Source organism: Chrysemys picta, chromosome 10 (assembly GCF_011386835.1).
Source record: "Chrysemys picta bellii isolate R12L10 chromosome 10, ASM1138683v2, whole genome shotgun sequence".
NCBI classification, from domain to species: Eukaryota; Metazoa; Chordata; order Testudines; family Emydidae; genus Chrysemys; species Chrysemys picta.
The window spans coordinates 62,899,488-62,921,910 of record NC_088800.1 but is presented as its reverse complement, the minus strand read 5'-3'; the positions used below and the strand labels follow the sequence as shown (position 1 = coordinate 62,921,910).

At 46.4% G+C, this 22,423-nt stretch overlaps 1 protein-coding gene across 1 annotated transcript; it reads right to left on the bottom strand.

Annotated features, from left to right (window-relative positions):
• Positions 1 to 1,037: 1,037 nt before the first annotated feature.
• Positions 1,038 to 21,765, bottom strand: LOC112058832 (cell death-inducing p53-target protein 1-like). Its single transcript, XM_024100654.3, has 5 exons — positions 21,584 to 21,765; positions 5,908 to 5,996; positions 3,429 to 3,488; positions 2,815 to 2,980; positions 1,038 to 1,990 (listed from the first exon to the last, which is right to left on the bottom strand). The coding sequence occupies exons 2-5, from the start codon at positions 5,981 to 5,983 to the stop codon at positions 1,882 to 1,884; spliced, it is 411 nt and encodes a 136-aa protein (XP_023956422.1). The 5' UTR covers positions 5,984 to 5,996; positions 21,584 to 21,765; the 3' UTR covers positions 1,038 to 1,881.
• Positions 21,766 to 22,423: the final 658 nt, after the last annotated feature.

The window sequence follows — 22,423 nt, the reverse complement described above, 5'->3', positions numbered from 1 at the left end:
GGGGCTGTGCCCACTGTGAGACTGGGGCAGAGGAGACTGTATTCTGAGTTATTTTATGTTAATAAACCAGATGTCATCGGGGCATTGCTATTAGATGCAAGCCCTTGTGGAGTTACTGATGGGCCTGAGTGAAGAGAAAGATGAAGCAGGGGGCCACAGAGCCATGCCAGGCCACAAGGGGGCACTTCAGAGGCAGCTGACCCTGTAGCATAGAAACATTTTAATGTTTTAATGTTAAAGGTCTGAAAAATAAAATCTCCTCCTCCTCAAAGTTTACCTCTTTAGATAAGAAACATTTGCTGCTGCTGGACAGCCGAGGCTGTGTGGTCCCTTTATGCAGTCAGTGCAAATAGTTGTACCATAAGCATCCTCAGTGTTTGAATTTACAAAGCAAGTGACCTTCACTGATGGGGGCTGCAGGGTAAATGTTAATATAACTAGAGTCTGAAACAAATCTGATAAAGGGCTAATTACACACAAGGAAAAACCAGGCAAGGTAATAGCTACAACATAGCGGATAGCTTTCAGCAATCACTGACAATCAATGTCATCGATACACTAAGGTTAAATTCAGGGGCCTTGAAGGAGCTGTTGTGTGGAAAGGGGGGACAGGCTCGGTTCTGCTTATGTGGCGTATTTCCTTTATATTGGCTTTAAATCTGCTGCCTTTAACAATTCTTCACATCGTCAAATTAGGAGCATGGTGGGATGGTAAATCGGCCCTTCTTTACCTTACAAAGTGTGCAAAAGAGGCATAATAAATAGTTAATGGGGGTCAATCTTCATTGGGAGGTGTAGCTTTGTCTGGTGGAGGTAGCTTAGAATGGGAAGAGTAAGGTGTTGAGGGGAAGTTTTTAAAGGGACAGTTAATACTTTTTGTCCGTTTGTTACTGATGCATATGATTTCTCCCCCCTTCCCACTGGTTTTGGGGTGATGCTGTAGTGTAAACAAGATAGCAGATAGAGTGTCAGTCTGCCTGGGACACAATGTAGATCACAGAAAACGAGAGAAAAGGGAAATGCTGCTGGAATTGTTAAACAAATAGAAGGTTTATTTCTGCCCCATAAATAATATGGTCTGAAACCTCAGTTTCATAATTGCTCACATGAATAATACACAGTTACAGTACAGTACAACCCAGAATGCCCAGCCCAGACAGGGGGTATCCTAGTGCTGGGTGTTGTACAAACACAAGACATTTCTTGCCCCAAAGAGCTTAGATCAAGACTATGTCAACAATACAGTGGCTCTGATGCTGCAGCTGTGCTGCTGTAGTGTAGATATTTCCTACAGCGATGGAAGGAGGTTTTCTGTTGCTTAGTTAATCCACCTCTTCTTTGGACGTAGTTAACTATGTCACGCAGCACAGGAAGTTTTTCACAGCTGTGAGTGATGTAGCTAGGTTGACCCAAGCTTTAGGTCTAACAAAAACAGAGGCCAATAGGTCTTGATGGGTCAGAGATTAAACTCTGATCTAAAATGTGTATTTCTAAACTTTCTAATAAGTGGAGGGTTTAGAAGCATGAGCGAGGATGGGAGAGATTACATCCCATCCATGTTCCATCTGGGGATTTAAAAATAGGTACAATAGCACCAAAATAATTATGCACCAGTCAGATCACAGCTTAAGGTAACAATATCCAAGAGATGAAATAAAACTTGTGTGGCACATTGACATGAAACTATTTCTAAAGGTGTTTTCAAAACTCAGTGCAACAATCTAATGTCCTGATGCTGAGATCTCTGAGGAATTCATTGCAGGATTGGGGCCTACCTTTGCATATTTCACAGAAAGAGATTCATTTATGAGTTCTTACATCAATAGCAAAACAAAGTGAATTGGCCTTGAAAGTCTCCGTGGCGTGGGTTGGCTTGGCTTTCTATAGCCTATTGTATCTGTAGATATGAAACCGGCAGCATGGGCAATAATGGTCTACGTCCTTGAACCTTTTCATGAAGAGAGGGATAAGGCAGCATCCCATATTGCACCTAGAGCAGAATGGGATATAAGAAATGTACATAAAGGTGTTAACCAACATGTTAGGGCTTATTTCTCATCTTGCTGCTGACTTCAGATCACTCTCTACTTTCAGCATGAGCGTTTCAGTTTTGATAGCTTCATCATGCACTTCTATCCTGGCTCTTCTATTGGTACAAAGAGCATTTTTGTCTCAGTGGTATGGATGTAAAACACTTTGCAGAGAGAATATTCTGTAGCTAGTGTGAGGAATGCTCCTGAGAGAATGTGGTTTTGAAGCATTCCACCAGGAGATAATCTAGTTGGCATGACGCAGGCTGGCCTGGCCTGTGATAATGGGAACAGCTCAACATGAAAGAGGCTTAAAGTGGGTGCAGTGTTTACTGTTGGGGTAGAGGTTACATGGCCCTTGCTTAGATGCTCACAGGGGTTATCAGGTGACCTCAAGCAAGCTTGGAGATATTACCCACTATTCTGGGAGCTGCATGAGAACATGCTGAGATATTATGTGGTTCAGAAATGTTGGCAGGAAGGTGAACAGGGCTGTATGAATTCTGTTTGTTTGGCTAATGAGGAGTTAACGACATAATTTAAATTCAGCTATGACTTGCTTCCCACACAACCACACTGAGTACATCCTAATAAGATCATACAGTGTATATGGGACTGCACTCACACTGTTTGGTCACTGGGGAGTCCGTACCAATCTAGGAAGAGAGGGACTTAACTATGCAGGCATTAGCAGCTAAGCCCCTGCTATAACTATATATTGGGGTGGAAATAACCTTTTAAACATTGTGCTATAAAGAATCTCCAAAATAAACTCAATGCTCACCCCATACAACACATGGCGGCGGTTAGGAGGAAAGCCAGTCTACCCATTCTGTAGACAATCTCTGTGGTAATGGGTTGGCGACAGCTTGGACATATTGTTCCTGCTGGCTTGCTTGTAAAGATTCCTGCTACAATGATTGGAGGCTGAGACACCACATAGATTGTTTCTAGGAAGAAATGAGAATCAGAACAGAACCATTATGCTTCACTGATGTCTTCCCTTGCCACTTCCCCCCCATTCATTTCTGTAGCTGCATATGAATAAGCCTGTTCTGTTCAAAATCTATTAAACTGAAAGGTTTAACCTTGTTTGAGTCCAAACTGACTGAAGTTTGCTTGGCATCTTTTTGTTCAGAGTGACACATGGAGAGGTGTGAATCCATGCATCCAGAGTGGGGTTTGCTCATGGGAGTGGCTTGTGTGGAAAAGGAGTGACGGGGACAGAGTTATGTGAGTTTCCCTGTAACTTTTAGGGGATGAGTTCTTCTCCTCCTAGACCCACGTGGATCAAAGTCCCCCTCTCCCATTGTAAAATCTACAGGAGTTGTTCTGAAGGCCTGGGTTCATATGCCAGAGCTCTGGGCACCTTCAGGAACAAGCATTCCCAGTACTTACCAGCAGGGGTTGATGATTCGTGGCATGAATATGGCGGGGCAGAAGGGCAACAACAATCCTCTGTAATAAGAAAAATGGAATAAAACCATACAATGGTGCACAAGCCTCTTCCTCCTAGACACCTATTTGGAATCTTGAACAGTAGCTGCTTGAAGAGGTGTCGCTGTACTGTAGCTCACAATAGTCCTATCATGGCTAGAAAGTAATGCAAGATATTGAACCAATTACAACCTGAGTGAAGCCACCCGGGGCCAGTTTGATTAATAGATTGTAAGATCAGAAGGGACCATTGTATCTAGTCTGACCTCCTGGCAGCAGAGTATAAGCCAGAGAACCTCCCCCAGTAATTTCACTATCACTTCTGTTTTAGCTATAGCCTAGCTTTTAGAAGTCTTTAAATCACAACTGGATGCCTTTCAAGTGATGGAAAATCCACCATATCCCTAGCTAAGTTGTTCCAGGGGTTAATCACCTGTACTGCTTAAAATGTGTGTGCCTCATTCCTAGTCTGAATTTGTCTCGCTTCAGTTTTCAACCATTGGACCTCGTTGTGCCTTTAAAGAGTCGCCTACTATCGGAAATCTCTCCTGCAGGTAAGTACTTGTAGGTCATGACCAAATCATCCCCTGTTTGAGGAGAACTCGACCTCAGCAGACCTACCACTCAAAACCATACAAGAGTACAAAGCAGTTGGACTGTCCACCTGTAGGTTTGCTTGCCCAGTTGAACTGATGATTTATTGGACCAAATACTGGCCAGCCTTCCTACGACTAGTGCAACAAGGGGCGGTTACTGTCCCTGTGTTACTTCTTGTTTCCATCACTTCCAACAGGTAAGGTGTGTAGGTCCACAGGCATAGTCTGTCATACCTTGTGGCTCTCTGATCCCTAGCCAGCTCATTGACTGCACTGGTCCTGCTCAGGAGCAAGGTCCTACACTGGCCAACAAGCATTAGCCTTCCTGGAACTAGTCTGCCACAATACCAAACAGCAGTACTGGGCAGAGGGAAGGAAGGAGGAGTAGAAAGAGCACAAGGTTTTCAAACTCCATCTAGCACAAGGACATATGGCCACTCCTGGGCTGCAGCTGAGAAGCAGACAGCCCAGTTCAGAATGGGGAATACAAAGGTGTTCAAAGCTTACCTTCACATTTCCCTGATCCCGGGCCAGCTGTGTCCTGGGCTACTCCCCAAGGGTCGGGACAGGAGCCACCATGGTTGTTCTATGCCACTGGAAGGTTTCTCCACACTGAGATGATCCCACTGATGCCAGATATGCCAGCTCTAGGGCCAATCTCTGCTTATGGGGTAGCATAAAGCAGCTGCAGCACAGAATTTGGGGCAAAGTCTGTCTAGTTTAAGGTTGTGATTCAATTTTCCTATAAGTGTCCTGCATCCCTTCTGTGGCCACCCAGCGCTGAATCAGCCACTTGACGGCCCGCGCTTTGATGATAGGAATGATGCTAGGAAATGTCACTGAACCTACTGCCAGAATCCTCCATATCCTCGTGTGCAAGGGGAGTTCAAGTCCCTGATTGGCGGAATGTCATTGAGCTGTGGAAAGAGCTGTGCCTACGCTGACTGCACAATAACAGTGACTAGACCAGGAGAATAAGGATGTGAGCTAAAGGACTTTTTGGCTCCGTTGGTAAGCACAATGTGTTGGAGGAAAGCATGAAGCATGCTCCAGCTATGGAGGGGACAGAAAAGTAGAAGGGAGCTTCAGCAAACTATGTCTTCTGAATAAAACCAAACCTGATCTATCCAACTCCCTGACCACTCTCTCTACGTACACCTCCAGCTGAGCAGGAGACTTGGGGCTTGCCTAAACAGGGCCTTACTGTGCAGCAAGACAGGGTGTGAATCTACAGTACGCTAGCTTGCTGCGCAAAATGTCTGTTATTAATGTCCCTGTCTGGCCTTCCAGCCTTCTCTGCTCCTGCCCCAACTCAGGACCCTATGTATTATTCTCCAATGTGCAGAGGCCTATGGGATACATAATACTCCATATGTCTATGTTCCTATGATGGGTGCACAGTTTGTCAGGAAGATGCCACACCAGGACCCAGTACTGAAGCTCCTGGGGGGTCTCCAGTTAATCCTCATTCCCTTCGCTGCTGGCCTCTCCTGACAACCATTGCATTGAAAAGACAGCACTTCAAGAGTGAATGCCTTCTCTCTGAGGCAGCACTGAGGGTGTATTATTCCAAGGTATACAATCCAGCAGCAAAACTGCTAATCTAGGGCAGGGAACTCTGGGCAGCAGGAGATGTTGAGAAAAGGTCAGTCAAGTGGCACATCGTGTGACAATCCAGAGAAGACCCTGGGTTTGATATAATGGGCATGGGCACTTCCTATCACCCAGGACATCGCAGAGTTAGGCCTTTTGTGAGCTAGGTTCATTCCACATTGGGAGCTGTCCACTTACAGCATTAACCATCAAGAACACTTTCTGAAACTTCCACAACCAAGCCCACCTACCTTTTGGTGCATAGGGCTCTGAGTTAGTTTCAAACACGGTCATAGGAATCATTACCTCTCTCTTCTCGCAAGGCATCTCTCCAGTTTGCCTAAAAATGGTAGCACAAAGGAAAATTCAACCACAAGTAAGAGTCAGCCCTCAGTGCTCAGTTAAGGACTTTCTGTGGTAAGCCTGCTCCCAGAATTCACAGTCCTGGCTCTTTGAACTTGCATTGAGATAAAAGATTAGAGTGTCCTTAAGATGATAGCTTCTTTATATGAGAAACTCCACTAAACTCCCATTATATTTGATGATGGAGACAATACTCTCTTAATTTTAAAAGGAATTTTGGAGCCTATGTGGTGACAAAACAGGCAAGGTTGTATGTTCAGAGCACAGGGCTGGGTGCTAGGAATGCCTGAGTTCTAATCCCCATTATGAGACTAATAACCCTGTAGCATGGGCCCAGCCACCTAATCTCTCTGCCTCTGTTTCCGCATCTGTAAAATAAGAACAATATGCACTTACCTACCTCAGAGGGATGTTGTCAGAACTAATCAGTGAATGTTTGTAAAGTGTTCTTGGAGGGCAACTTTCATTATTATTATTATTATTATTTATAATAAAGAGCTGTTTGTTTTCATTAACTCTGTAATGAAACTGAGCCTGATTCATCAAATGAGTTACGACCAAGTATGTACATTCCAACTTCTAAATTCTAAGAAAGAAATACACTGTGTTCCTGTTCAATATTGGGTTTCTTTAGCATGCGAATGGATTCTAGCTAGTGTTAGTTATAGAGTTCTTATAGGAAACTTCATGGAGTGAAGCTGTGTCATTAGAGCTGCTCATTTGATAAGTGAGGAAATTCTCTCTGAAATCACCTCTGTCATTTACTGAAAGGATAAAAGGGAGAGAGAAATAACTGATATTTTTTGTGATAACTAAAACAAAACCTCCCCATAGCGTGTTACTTTCAAAAATCCACTGAGCTGTTGCTTGTCAAAACCTAGAAGAAAATCTAATGTGTCACTGGAACAAAGTTTCCCTTCTCAGCAAATGTTGTGTTGAACTATCAGCCCTTTCAAGAGGGTTAATTTAAGGTGCACGTTTTTAACTGTGGGTGTAATCATTCACTGGAACAAATTACCGAGGGATGTGGTTATTCTCCATCACTTGGATGCTTTAACTCATGATTGGATGTCTGTATTGTGGGGTTTTTTTTTTTTTAAGGATGCTGTAGTCAAGCCACCCATTGTTGGGCTAATGGCAGCAATCACTGGGTGAAATCCCTGGCCTGTTCTGTGCAGGAGGTCGGACTAAGAGGTGATCGTAATAGACTCTTCTGGCTTTAGAACAGTCCCCTATCGCTGTGCAAGTTTTTAGTTCTTTTTCGCAGTGAGCAGTTACACCAACATGCTGCATTATTACATTAATCAATTTAATGTTTTCTATTGGACCAAGTGATGAGCACTTCTTGCAAGCTTTTGAAATTTGCTGTCGGAAAAAAGTAGTTTTCTTCAGCACACAAAAAATCTATTTATGTATCTGGCCCCCATCGCCATAGTCTGAGCAGCTCTCAAACAATTACTTACCTTAACGTCCCGGTCAGGTAGGGAAATACTGCTATCCCCGATACATAAATCGGGAGCTGAGGCATTCTGTGATTAAGTGACTTGCCAAGGGTCACCCAGGGAGTCTGTGGCATAGATGAACTGACCCTAGATCTCCAGGGCCCCAGCCCAGTGCTGTAATCGCTAGACTATCCTTTCTTGCCAAAACAACAAAGCTAGGTCAGCAATAGCAAGAACCCTCCTGGGTGTGCAATGGATCTAGTAATCGGTTGCCCCAATGACTTGGCCTACCCAAGCCACCTTTGATGTGTATGGAACTCAGGAGCCGAAGTGTGTTCCATTTGCAATATAACAAAGACTTTAATTACAGCAAGTGTGGCACTATCTAGTCTGGGAGTCTTGTCATTTATTTAAATGTAAGCAGGAGCCTCCCTCAGAGCTTACACTGAGGGATATTGCCACAATCGGGGGGGGGGGGGGTGTTAGGAGGGGACAAAATTCAGCCTTGAATTTACCTGCACTTAGGAAATTAGATGTCAGTATCACGTATGTGGACATCATTAGCCAACACTCTTCACCCATGATTGCTGAGGTGCATTCCAGACTGGATGGTTGTGGCTAGAGACTCCTATTGCTACTTTGTGCGCAAGAAAGGTTAGAGTCACCTCTGTTCCTGTATGGCTGCAACGAATGCCCATTGGTGCATAATCTCAAGGTGTGACACTCATGTCATGTGCTCAGCCCAATTTTACAGGCAACGATCACACGGAGGGGGTAGTAATAACTAATCACAATGCTTAGTATATTGAGAGCACTGTGTGTTCAGGCCTCTATGCAAACAAATACTGACTAATCCTCACCCCACCCAGTGAGGTAGGCTGGTATAATTGTCCCAATTATGTGCATGTGGAAACTGAGGCAGGGAGCAGGTAAGTGACTTATCCTGTGAGTCGGTAGAAGTGCCAAACCGAGAACTCAGGTTCCCTTGGATTCCAATCCAATACTCAGTCCACTAGAGCCGTCAGGTACAAAAGCTTGAAGGCTAGATGATTTCAGCTGCCCGAGTGCAACAGTTGCCCTGAATTGATGCTGCTTGCAATGTGTCATTGCTGTTATACAGTTGGATAGCGCCGGTTAACAATAGTTGGTGCAACTGTCTGGCCATGTTGTGAGGAGCCATCTAAGGAGAAATGAGCCAGGAGAACTGGAAGGACAGCTTGGCTGGGCCCTAGTTCATAAACAGAGATGGATGGAAAGTGGCTTTCCCATCCCATAAATATTTTTTTAGATTTTGGAATTTTTTCCCATCCTGAATGGGCTGACAAATCAGGAATATTTTCGAAATTTTGAACTGACACAATTTTTCGTTCAGGTCAATTAAAATGTTTTATTTTGATTCCGATCATTATTTAATAGTTGTGCTATAATTCAGTGGCTCTCAACCTTTCCAGACTACTGTACCCCTTTCAGGAGTCTGATTTGTCTTGTGTACCCCAAGTTTCACCTCACTTCAAAACTACTTGCTTACAAAATCGGACAAAAATACAAGTGTGTCCCAGCACACTATCACTGGAAAAAATGCTTTTTACCATATAATTTATAAAATAAATCAATTGGAATGTAAATATGGTACTTATATTTCACTTTATAGTGTAGAGAGCAGTAAAAACAAGTCATTCTCTTTATGAAATTTTAGTTTGCACTGACTTCACTAATGCTTTTTATGTAGCCTGCTGTAAACTTGACAAATATCTAGATGAGTTGACGTGCCCCTTGGAAGATCTCTGTGTACCCCTAGTTGAGACCACTAATATAATTAGCTAAAAATTGGGGGGGGGGAAATAGTTACAGAAAACCAACTTTTTTTTTTCTTGAAAAATGTCAAAACAGGACATTTTGACAACTTCAAACACTTTTTCAACATTTTTCCAGTCGAGGAATTTGCCAGAGCTGACTCTTCTCCACAAAAAGTTTTGGTTTTGACAAATCTGCATTTTTCAACAAAAAAGCACGTTGTGGAAAAATTACTGACCAGCTCTATTTATAAGGGATGTGGTTGGGCCCAACTGGGGTGGGATAATGGGGGCGGGGGTGTAATTCCCCTGTCAGCTTCGTGGCATCGCTTTGGGAGTTAAAAAGTGCTAGCAGAAGTCTTGTGCAGACAGGCCACCTCCAGGCTCTGTCTAGTTAAACAACTCCTCTTATTTCTGTACCTATGCAATGCCATGCCCTACCTATAGTGCTCACCAGCTGCAATGCCTTCCCATGGCTAGGCTCAATCCTGGGTGCTCTGTCAGAATCCAAACCCCAGACAAGGCTAAGCATCACTTCTACAAGCTAAAAATGCGGCCTTTTCACCAGCTCCACCCAGGGCCGGCGCAACCCATTAGGCGACCTAGGCAGTTGCCTAGGGCACTACAATTTGGGGGGCGGCGACCGTGGTTGTATTTCAGCGGCGGGACCTTCCGTTGCCTCTGTGGGGGGCGGCATTTCGGGGTGGGACCTTCCGCTGCCTAGGGTGGCAGAAAAGCTGGCAGCGCTCCTGGCTCCACCTGCCCCGGGGAACTACCCGACTCCATGCTAATTGGTGAGGAGGAAGGTGTGGGGTCAGCACTGGATTAGGAGGAGCAGCAGACTGAGCCAGTGCCCTCCTCAGGAGAAAGTAGAAGTGGAAGTGCCATATGGCAGCCCCCATATGGCTGTGGTCTGTGGGGGGGCCCTGGGGCTGGGGAATTGATGAGGCTTGGGAGAGAGGATGGAAATCTCATGGGTGTAGCTGCTCTAGCAAAATTTCTGCCAATTTGGGTCCAATTCTGGCAACCCCCTGCCAAGAACCCATTTGGAGTCCACAGAACTGTGTGCAGGGGCGGGGAGCCCCGTGCATGGGACAAGTGTCAGGATTCGGGCCTCAGTTTGTCAGCAGCGCCCAGATGTGGCTCCTCTGGGGTTGTGCAAGCTATTCCCTTCACAGAATCTGTCCTCCCAGAGCCCCCAGGGCAAACGCTCACCCCTTCTACCCGGGAGCAGATTGTCTCAGCAGCACAATTCTTAAGGGACTTGGAAGTTTTCCCAATTTGCTATTTTCACTTGGAAAAATGACCTTCCAACTTCCTTCTACAAGATCTAAAAACAAAACGACCCTGAGGCAGAAGTCCAGCGAGGCTGATTCAGAAATCTTGGCACAGGGGAGGTGTGAATTACAAGCCCCCAAGCCTCTGGAGGGAGAGCAGATTGTGGGGAATGGTTCATTCTTTCTCCATTGTGCCAGGAAGAGGCTTTTATCTTCTGGGGAACTGTTTCCAGGCAATCTGGCGTGAGGAGCTACTGCGTCAGCAAACTCCCTGCCAAAGCCTCACTGCCCACTTTTTGCCCTGGTCTGCCTGAGCGTTAAATAGCTGTTGTCCAGGCGCACAAACAGGAGCTGCTATGTAGGAATCTCGTCAGTCTCCACACACACAGGCATGTAAGCGCCATGGTCCCTGTTTTCAGTCTTTAGTGACTCCAAGTGCTGGCGAATCCTTAGGTGAATTGTTCCGATGGCTTATTACCCTCATTGTTAGAAATCTGGTCTTATATCCACTCTGAATTTGTCTAACTTCAACTTCCAGCCATGGGATCCTGTTATGTTTTTACTGCTAGATTAAAGAGCCATCTGCTGTCAGTAATGCGTTCCCCATGTCGACTGGTATTTGGAAAGAGGAGGGGGAGATACAATAAACTCCAACTGTATTTACTGGTGTCCGGATAATGTTTCTTCTGCCTCAATGTTTTATTTTGGTCTTGCTGCTGCTTTTCCTAAGAAGTAGATTAACGTACCTGGAGCTGCTGATGGGTATTTCTAGTAACACTGCTTTGGGACTGAGAGACTTAAAATGTGCAGGCTGCTTTCTTATCTTTCACTGTTTGGGTTCCTTCTTGGTATAAGATGACAGGCTTTGGGTAGGATTTCCAGTGGAGCTTGGTGGGACTGCTCCCAGGAATCACAGGAATCACATGTGTGTTTGTGGGAATTGTTTCCTGTTAGCAAAAACCTATCTCTGTGCATATATGTGGAGGAGGAAGTATAGGCTACAGCAGGGGCTTGAGAGAGAACATAGACGCTGACTCCATGGGTGCTCTGGGGCTACAGCTGTTGGGTGGAACCCCAGGGGCTGGCTTCCGCTCAGTGTTTGGCAGCTGATAGGAGGTTTTGGGGGAGGGCAGAGAGGCGCCAGTGGCGGGCGGGGGGGCCTTAGGGGAGGAGGCTGAGAGAAGCGAGGGAACGGTGGGTGGGATTTGGGGGAGGGGGCAGAGCAGGGACAGGAAGAGGCAGAGCAAGAGTGGGGCTTTGGAGGAAGGGGTGGGGCCTTGGGGCGGAGTCAAGGTGGAATACCCACTCGGAAAAATAAAAAATCAGCACCTATAAAAGAGAGTGTGTGTAAACTTACTGACAAGGGGTAGTTCTCTTCCATCCCTATCCCAGCTTGTTTGTAGCCCTGGGGCTGTGCTATGGGGGAGAATCAGGCTATAGCAGAGTGACAGAGGGAGCCTTGGGGAACCCTGGATTAAGCTTTCATGCCCTGATCCAACTCTCACTGAGCCCTGTGAGATTTCACGTTGACTTCAGTGAGAGCTGGATCTGGCTGTAAACGAGCTAATAGCGGAATGTGGAGAAAAACTGGCACAGCTGTTTGAGGGAGAGTGAGTGTAGCCCATTGCCGACCCTGGTATCTTGGAAGGCTGAGCTCTCAGAGCATGTTTGAGTATAGCAGCTCCCCCACAGAAATTACAGCCAGGACTCTATGGCACTCGTGCACAGGCAGAAATTCAAAAAAGTCTTCCAGCAGCTCTGTCCCGAGAACAACACTCTGTTGGGGGGGGGGTGAACACTACCAACTCCTGGTAGTTTGTCCTTGCTCTCCTGCCACTGCAAACTCACTGTCCCTCCTCTAGCTTTTATCACTCTCTGCTGCATACATCATATCTTATAATTCTGCAGACTTTAAAGAATGTCCCACCACACTGCCACCATGCGGGAACCTTTGTGGCCCAAGGAATGTTGGGTGCATCTGTTGGTTTGTACCGAAGCAGCACAGTCCTCCTAGCTGCTGAGTGAGAGGGGGAACATGTTTACCAGCCCCAGGTTAGTAACGCTGTCAATAATTGGCTGTCTGTGTGTTTATGGTAGCATCCGCCATGTGCTGGGTGCTTTCCAGACATTGAGGAAGGGATGGTCCCTGCACTGAGGACAGACAAAGAGGAAAGTGAGCAACAAATAGGGAATTAAAAAAACCAAGTCAGCCAGGGCCACTGCAGGCAGCAGGGCAGAAGTGGGACTTTAAAAGTAACTTAAACATGATGTGGATAGGAGCCTAGACCCACATCCTCTAAGGTATTTAGGTGTCTAGCTATCTTTTGAGGCTCTGTGGATGAGCTCAGGACAGCCATACAGGATCCTACTGGAAAAAGCAGAGAGATAGAAATACCCCATTTCTAGCTCCTGAATCCTAACTTCAAAATGAGGGCCAATCCTGAAGCAGTCCTGATCTTCAAACATGTCTCAGGTGGTGGCCAGCAGCTTCCCTGACTGAACAGTGCAGGGAAATGGGAGCAGGCTGATAATTCAATAAAGTTGTCTGTTAGCACCTAACGTTATTTTAGCAACAAACCATTCAGCCAGCTCCGCGGGGCTGATTGCATTGCTTCACTGGCCAATAATAAGGTTACTGGTTCAAGCACTCAGTGCTGACCAGCAGTTGCTTTGCCATCAAAGGAATCCATTATTCTCCTGTTGAAGTCAATGGAGAAATTTTCCTATTGATCTGGGAGCAGGACTGGGCCCAAAATGCCTGCATCTGGACACTGAGAGTCTATCCAAGAGCTGTTGAACTCCTGCCATGCCACCAGGCGGTGCCATTGGAGCTTTCCCTCGCCCTGTATTGGATGATCCACATCAACAATGAGTCCCATTGGCTTCAATGTGAGTTGGACTGGACCATTAAAAATTTGTATGACCCCTTGATCAGAGTAACAGGAGGGAAAATGCACTGAAGATTTAAGTGGTGGTGAATTTTGTCTCACATGAGCTCAAAATCCTTTTTTGCTTTTGGAGAGATCGTTACCGCCTCCCGGAGGCGATGCATGGAGGGTGCAAGCAGGGTCATGTGCCCCTGCAGATTTGCTACTTGGCTTTTACTGAGCATGCTCAGTAACACTGCTGAAGCCAGCTGCCCTCACTCTGCCTTGCCACTATCGGCAGGTACAGGTCATCTCTGCCTCCTCCATAACATTTTAAATATTGGCAAAAACCCACCGTTTTTTCTAAAGTGTGCAATTATCAGGATTGTGCACCCATCTGACTGGCTGCCTAGTTATCAGGCTTGCACACACAACTGCTGTACTTCTATATGGGAACTGGGAGCCTGATCCTTCAAACATGCACTCACGGAAGTAACTTTACCCATGCGAGGAGTCCCATTCAAGGACTAACTCTAAAGGGTTTGCAGAATTGGACCCTAGATGTGAAGTGGGACTGACCCCCTCCCAAATTGTCATTCTAAAAAGAGAAGACTAGGTTCTCCTGTCAGCACAAGACTGGGGTGGAGGGGGCAGATAGAGGTGCCAGGTGTCCAGCTTTCAACCGGAATGCCTGGTCAAAAAGGGACCCTGATGGCTCCAGTTGGCACTGCCAGCCAGGCCGTTAAAAGTCCAGTCAGTGGGGCAGCGGGGGCCTGGGGCTAAGGCAGGCTCCCTGCCTGCCCTAGCTCTGCACGGCTCCATGAAGTGGCTGCCAGGTCCTGGTGGCCCCTAGGTGCATGGGCGGCCAAGGAGGCTCCACATATTGCCCCCACCCCTAGTGCTGGCTCCACAGCTCCCATTGGCTGGGAATCGCGACCAATGGGAGCTCTGGGGGTGGTGCGTCAGGCCCTGAGGGCAGCATGCGGAGCCTCCCTTGCTGCCCATGTGCCTAGCGGCTGCAAAGTCCTGGCGGCCACTTCCTGGGAGCCATGGTAAGTGCCACTGGGACCCTGAACCCCTAACCCCCTCTCACACTTCAACCCCCTGCCCCAGCCCTGAGCCCCCTCCTGTACCCCAAGCCCCCCATCCATGGCCCCACACCCCCAGCTGGAGCCCTCACCCCCCCACACCCCAACCTCATACCTCAGCCTAGAACCCCCTTCTTCACCCCAAACCCCTCATCCCCAGCCCCACACCGGAGCCCACACCCCCTCCTGCACTCCGAACCCCTTGGCCCTAGCCTGGAGCCCTCTCCCCAGGGCTGGATCCAGGCACCAGCTGAGCAAGCAGGTGCTTGGGGCAGCCAAGGGGAAGGGGCGGCACGTTGGGCTCTTCGGCGGCAATTCGGCGGAGGGTCCCTGTCCCTCTCGGAGGGAAGGACCTGCTGCTGAATTGCCGCTGAAGAAGAAAGCGGCGCGGTGGAGCTGCTGCCGATTGCGATCGCGGCTTTTTTTTTTCTTTCTTCACCGCTTGGGGTGGCAAAAACCCTGGAGCCGGCCCTGCCTCTCCCTCACCCTGAATCCCTAATTTCTGGCCCCACCTGGAGCCCACACCTCCAGCCCAGAGCCCATACCCCCCTCCCTGCACCCAACCCTCTGCCCTAGCCCAGTGAAAGTGAGTGAGGGTGTGGGGATGGAGTGAGTGGGAGCAGGGCCTCAGAGAAGGGGCAGGGCAGGGCCTTAGGGAAGGGCGGGACAGGAGGCGGGGCAAGGGTGTTCGGTTTTGTTCGATTAGAAAGTTGGCAACCCTAGGGCAGAGCAAAGGTGGCTTAAAGCCATGTTCATGTTCTCCTGAGCCTATACCAGTTTTAATTACAAGCAAGTGTAAGATTTTGTGTCTGGCACTGGCTGCTCACAGTCCCAATGGGGCTTTTACAGCATCTAAGGATTAGCCAGGCATAGGGATGACCCACCCTGGCCTCTTTTCCCCAGCCATGCCCCAACACTGCGAGGCCAGGACGAGTTGGAATAAAAACTACTACGACAGCTCTGTGCCATCTGAGGTTTCCCTTATGCTGGGGGAGCCCTCAAGTGACCAAGTGAGCCAAGTTTCCAAGTAAATCCATGACTGGCTCTGGCTGATGCCAAGACAAGGCCGCTTAGTCTTCAGGTTGTTTCTACTGAAGAGCTGAGTGTGACTGGCTCGTTCTGCCTCTGCTCAGCCCAGCCGCATCCCCCTCTTTCGCTGACACGAGAGTGCAGCGAGATGTAAATCGTGCCTCTCTGCCAGGCTGTGCCCCAGCAGGGAGGAGCCATGGGGAGAGCAGTGATACCCCTGAGATCCTCCAGGGGAGGAGAAGCAGCTTTAGGCTACAGCAGGAGAATCCTAGCAACCTCCAGTAGGAGCATCCTGAAGGATGAGCTCAATCGGCATTTCCTCCCCAGGTAACCTGGTCATGCCCTTTGTATGGCCAGCACCACCCTCAGCCTGAGCTGCACTGACATGCTCCAGTCCTCCCCGATCGATGGGAAGTGGTGGCTCTTACAGTCACTGCTGTCTCCTCCTGGGCTGCCTTTCCGCTCCTATGAATGTGAGACCATGCGAACAGAGGCTGAATTATCCCTTCTGTGGAGGGTCAGATGGAGACTAAAAGCCCTAGTGGTGGTAGTGATGGCAGGACAACACTGAGACCCTTCGGTACAGCAATGCAAGAGAAGAAGGCATTTCCTTTGTCAATGCTGGACCTACGGGGAAAGGACTTCGCTGTTCCATTCCCAGGCCATCGCCTGGCACCAGGGCTACACAATATAAAAAACTCCTTAAAATAAAAAAATGAAGGCCAAACTTCCCATCTCCATACACATACCAGCAGCCAGTGCAGCCCTGAGGTCCCTGTGTGGCTGCCTCAGCTATGATACCTCGGATCCACCATTTGCTAACGTGGTGCAGGCCCCCCTTCATTTTCAATCAGGTGTGGGGGGGTTCATGTTTGCAACATTAACGAAGGGAAATTAAGGGAGAAAATCCCTTCTCAGTGATTTAAAAACCACACAGCAACTCTTGGGATAGTCCCCATTGCCATTTCTGAGAAGCGAGGGAGGTGGTGTCATTTCATTACAATAGCACTAACCTATAAACTCGTATGAACCAGTTCTCACCTGCTGTCTTCATGAGAGCTTTGTTATAACCTCTCCCCAATGACCTTGGCTGCCAGGATCTATGCCCCAGAGCTGGGGACCAGGGAATGGAAACCTGCCTGGGTTTCAACCAAACTTTTGTTGCGGCTGTACTCAATTCAGTGAAACACTTTTGCTTCAGCAAATCAGCATTTTCTGATGAAACTACGTTTCATCTGAAAAATCTCTGACTAGCTCAACTTGGGGGTACCATGTCTGTTCTCCATGGACCTCATCCCTGCTGGGGTGTAGAGGGCCTGTATAGTGAATAAAGAGGCATAATGTATAGTTCTATGCACTACAGCTTCAGTGAATCTGGCCCGAAGATGGAAAGAATCTGGGTTCAGGAGGAGAGGCAGAGAGACCCAAGCAAGTTCCATGTATTCTTCTCTTAAACATTAAGAAACAATCTGAAGAACTGAGCATCTGATCTTGGCATCAATTAGACACCAGTGCTGAACAGTTATTCATCCCTCTCATCCTGAAATTGCCAATCTATGAGCTACAGGGGAGCATCAGTGTTTGTGCTATGGATGCCTATCCTCTGACATAAGACTATCAAATGAGACCATTTCACATGTACGTACTGCTTGCCATTCAGACTAATGACCAAGAGGTCCTCCTTGCCCTAGGATATCTTCCTGCTTCCTGAAAACTAAGGCTCTTCATTTTCTAGGATTCTGTAATAAGAGATCTTTTCTTTTATCAAAGAATTTATTATGGATGACAGGAGAGGTCCCAGAAGGGCTAACATAGTGCCCATCTTTAAAAAGGGGGGGAAGGAGGAGCTGGGGAACTACAGACCAGTCAGCCTGACCTCGATACCTGGGAAGCTACTAGAACAATGTATAAAACATTCCATTTGCAAATACTTGGGGGATGAAGAGGTAATCACTAGCAGCCAGCATGGATTTACTAAGAGTAAGTCATGCCAAGCCATTTTGATTTCCTTCTTTTGACAAGGTAACTGGCTTGGTGGATAGGGGAAATGTGGACATCATAGACTTAGCCGTAAGCAAGGCTTTTGATATAGTCTCACATGGTATTCTCATAAGTAAGCTTGAGAAATGTGGGCTCGGTAGAACTGCCATTTAAGTGGACTGGATACATAATTAGCTAAACAACTGCAAACAGCAAGTAACTATTAATGGAATGTCAGATTGGAAGGAGGTCTCAAGTGGGATTCCACAGGGATTCGTTCTGGGTCCAGTGTTGTTTAACATGACACAAAGCTGGGGGGGGGGGGGGGGGGAGAGTTGCCAAAACTTTGGAGGATAGAGCTAAAATTCAGAGGGATCTTGATAAATTGGAGAACTGGGCTATAGACAACAAAATGAACTTCAACTAAGACAAATGTCAGGTGCTACACTTAGGGAAGAAAAACCAAATGCACAAATACAGAAAAGGGGGTAACTGGCCTGGCAGCACAATCTTCTGAGAAGGATCTGGGAGTTGTGGTGGATCAACCTCAACATGAGTCACCAATGTGAGGCGGTTGCAAAAAAAGCAATGCAGTTTTGGTTTGCATTAACAGAGGCCTAGCATGCAAATTATGGGAGGTGATACTATTGCTCTACTTAGCTCAGCGGAAGAACTGTGTCCAATTTTGGTCGCCAATGTATAGAAAAGATGTAGAGAAACTGGAAAGGATCCAGAGGTGAGTTAGAAAGATGATCAAAGGGATGAAATGCCAGCCATATAAGCAAAGGCTGACGGTACTAGGTATGTTTAGTTTGGAAAAGAGAAGATTAAGGGGGACATTATAGTGGTCTTCAAATACTTGAAAGGCTGCCGTAAAAAGATGGAGGGAAAATTGTTCTCTCTTGCCATAGAGGGCAGGACAAGAGGCAATGGCTTCAAACTACAGCATAGCAGATTTAGATTAAATCTCAGGAAAAACTCCCTAACTTTAAGAACAGTAGGACAATGGAACAGACTGCCTAGGGAAGTTGTGGAAGCTCCTTCACTGGAGGTTTTCAAAAAGAGGCTGGATAGCTATCTGCCTTGGCTGGTTTAGACACAAGAAATCCTGCATCATGGCAGCTGGTTAGACTAGATGACCCCGGTAGCCCCCTCTATCCCTATGGTTCTGTGGTTCTATGAATTAATGTCTAGCATTTTCTGGCAATTCCTGTACTCCTCCTTTAGTCTCTTCTCTGAAGGAGTCTCCACAGCATTCTTACTCGCTTTGATGGGCTCCAACTTTCTTACAATGCAAAAGGACTCATTTGAATAAAATTCAACTGGCAAATGTCCTGCTCAGAGAGATGCAGTAGAAATAACTTTATAACCAGTTTTACTGTAACAGTTAATGCCTATCAGTTTTTGCCACGGGATTTCATTAATACAAATGGACAAGCATTCTGAAGTAACCAGGCTACTTTCTTTGTTAAGAAATCCAGACGACTGGTTATGCACATTAGATGTAAAATGTGAGTGTTGAAGCCAGAGTAACTTGGTACGATGGAAGAGCCTCCAGGATATTTAGGGGTGTGTGTGTGTGTGAGAGAGAGAGAGAGAGTTGGTAAAAATTTCCTGAATTTCAAGTTTTTGATGAATTTTTCATAGCAAACTTGAATTAGTTAGTTTGTTTGTTTATAATTTTGAGGGTGGGAAGATTTCAGGGTTTTTTAGACCCGCAGTTCTCAACCTTTCCAGACTACTGTGCCCCTTTCAAGAGTCTAATTTGTCCTGTGTACCCCCAAGTTTCACCTTAAAAGCTACTTGCTTACAAAATCAACCATAAAAATACAAAAGGGTCACAGCACAATATTATTGAAAAATTGCTTACTTTCTCCTTTTTACTACATAATTATAAAACCAGTTGGAATATAAATAGTGTATTTACATTTCAGTGTATAGTATATAGACCAACATAAACAAGTCATTGTCTTCATGACATTTTTATTTGTACTGACATTGCTAGTGCTTTTTATGTTGTAAAACTAGGCAAATATCTAGATGAGCTGATCTAACCGCTGGAAGACCTCTGCATACCCCCAGCGGTACATGTACCCCTGGTTGAGAACCACTGTTTTAAACCAATGCCAGACCCAGTCCACACTCTCTCTCTCTCTCTCGCTCTCTCTCACTTTAACAATCAAAAACCTTTGAATAAGCAGTAAAACAAAACAAAAAAAGCATACAGAATTTTTTTTTTACTAGCTCCTACCCAGGCCACTAAATAGGGCCTGATCCTGTGAGGTGCTGGCCACCTTGCAGTGGGTGCTGCAGTAGGTTCTGTTCCTAGTAGGATCAGGTCATATGTTAACCTTAACCATCAGACTAACCCTGGTACCAAAGCACCTCTACGTCTATGAAAGCATGTCTTTAGCTGAGTGGAATTGGACTGAAGGCTGGGGGGAGTTTTGCTGTGTTGCACTGGCACTGCCGTATCACACCCATGTTCAGCTGATGCCAAATAACACATTTCCAAGCTTATGTGACTGTCCCACAACCCCGAATAATGAGCCATAGCAGCAACCTGGTGCACTGCATCAAACCTACCATGAGTGAGGCCATAGCCTGAGGCTTTTGACCTGATCTTAAGGTTTTAACAAACCGAGGAAAGCTAGGAAATGCCAAGAACGGGCTGAGCTTTCCTCCTCACCTCAGATAGCTGTGTCCCCCCATACCGCCATAGCAGCATGAATTAGGACAGTCAGCCAGCCTTACTTAGTGGCTCCTGTCCTTTCATCGCCACCTCAATATTTGTGCTCCTTCATCTGCGAGTAGGGCTGGGCATGTCTCTTTTTTGGGGGGTGGGGGATCACTGACAGTTGCACTGGAATGGGGGGGAGAAATCCAGTCAGGTCAAACCAAATCCAAAAATGCCCCAAAAATTCAGAAGAATCAAAATAATTCTGTCTGGGGCTGAATGAAACATGTTGTCTGACCAAAAATGTTTGGTTTTCTGTCAAGGGCTAGATTCACAAAATAGAGGGAGGACCCCAATTTATCATTTTTAGCCCACTGGTTAGGCTGCTCTTCAGGAATGGGGGAGATCCAGGTTTGAAGTCCCTCTCTGGAGCAGGGCCTTGAACTTGAGTTACCTAGGTGGGCGAATGCGTGCCTGAATCACCTGGCTATAGAGTCATTCAGGGGTTTACTTGCTCTCTGTCTCCCCCCACCCACAAAGGACTCTTGAATTAGTTATACACAGTGGAACAGCTATCGGTTGCACTCACCTGAAGAGGGGTGATCTCAGTATTCAAATCCCCAGTGCAGACTGGGAATTCAAACCTAACTCTTCCCCATGCCCGGGGAGAGTCCTAACCACTGGATAAAAATGATATGGTGGGTGGCACCATCGCTGCTGGCTGGTTTGTGACTCTAGCCCCCTATTTTTTGGGAGAAGCTATTGACTGCATTTTTTGGCAAATAAACTATTTGCCCCCCAAAAATCCCCTCAGCTCTATTTGGGAGTGTTTTACTTAAGCTTTATTACTAGACAGCAACTCCAGTGATTAGTTACAGGAAAAAGCAGGTACATTTATGCAGCTATATAAATAAAGCCCGTAACTAAATTTGTCTTGTGCTTTGAAAGTGACAAAGCTGTAGGTAATGTCTCACACAGCATTCATACATGTATGTGGCATTTTCACAAATGGTTGTGACTAGCCATTCCCTTGCTAGTGAAACAAAGGTGTGCATTGTACTTGCCTAAGAGCACGATTCACTTTGCATAGTGCACTGGCTTATGGCCTTTTCCCATCTCTTTGCTGCCACATTGTCATGAGATCAGAAAGTTTTGACATTTCCCCTTACCTGATCCACTTGAGTTAAAATATCCCTTTGTTTTCAGATCTTAGCCGTAGGTAGTTACGAGGATGAGAGAGAGCTCACAGGTTTTTCTAGGCTGAGACGGAGCCATAATAGAGAGATCACTGAATCATAAACAGTCAGCAGTTGTCGCATCCTTCAGGCTTTCTATCCTGTTTACCTATCCCTGTTTACCTGCTTTTCTGGGTTTCCTAAATAGCACACCCATTCCATACAGAACCTCTTACCTTCGGGTAAAACTGGCAGATTGGGACAGCAAACTCCACAGGCGATCACTTCATTCACCTTTTTGAAATGCAGCTGTCTCTGGGAAGGGAAGCAGCACACAACTGACCAGTGACGCAACCACCACGGAGCCTAGGAAGTGAAGAATAACTCATCCACGTGAAGTGGCAGGGAGGGAATGTTGGCAGCTAACATTTAATTACCCAAATTAGCCCAGGGCTTCAACCTACTACTAACACATATGCTACGGTAAGTATCCTTTGAAAGAATGTAGTGCTACAAGTTTGCTCTGGGGTTGCTCCCTGGATAATTTTTACAGGTTCATATGTTTTGTTACATGAAAACCAGCTGAAGCTAATTGGAAGTTTTTTTTAAATTACACTGTAGCCTTTGACTGGGTAACTCAGATCTATCATTTTCTAACATATGGCTTATATCTTAACTATGTAAAATAAAATATATATTAGTAAATATCTATATTTTTTCAACGTGTAGATCATTCACTGGCATAAATGCAGAATAATTCCATTGGGGTCAGTGGAGTTATGTTGGATATACATCGGTGTAACCAAAACTAAAAGCATGGAGCCAAATGGGTATAACTAAAAATAGGAAGGATTTGCTGGCTGCCAGCTAAAACGGGGGCTATTTCCAGTGTCTGAGAAGAGGAAGCAACTGGAATTTCTATGGTGCTGAGGGAGGGGGCTGTTCCAGTTGATATTGAAATAACTATTGTCTAGTCTCTCTTTAAAGAGTCAGAGGACAGTTGGAAACATCTTGATGGTTATGGATAAAGAGATGTGTCCCCCTTTCCCCTCCCTCCCCTCCCCCCGCCCCCACCT

Excerpts from the sequence above, each read along its gene's own strand:
- LOC112058832 (XM_024100654.3), bottom strand. The coding sequence starts at position 5,983 with ATGCCTTGCGAGAAGAGAGAGGTAATGATTCCTATGACCGTGTTTGAA. Across the intron at positions 2,981-3,428 it reads CGAATCATCAACCCCTGCTG|AAACAATCTATGTGGTGTCT; the intron begins GTAAGTACTGGG and ends ATTTCTTCCTAG. Across the intron at positions 1,991-2,814 it reads GCCGCCATGTGTTGTATGGG|GTGCAATATGGGATGCTGCC; the intron begins GTGAGCATTGAG and ends ATTCTGCTCTAG.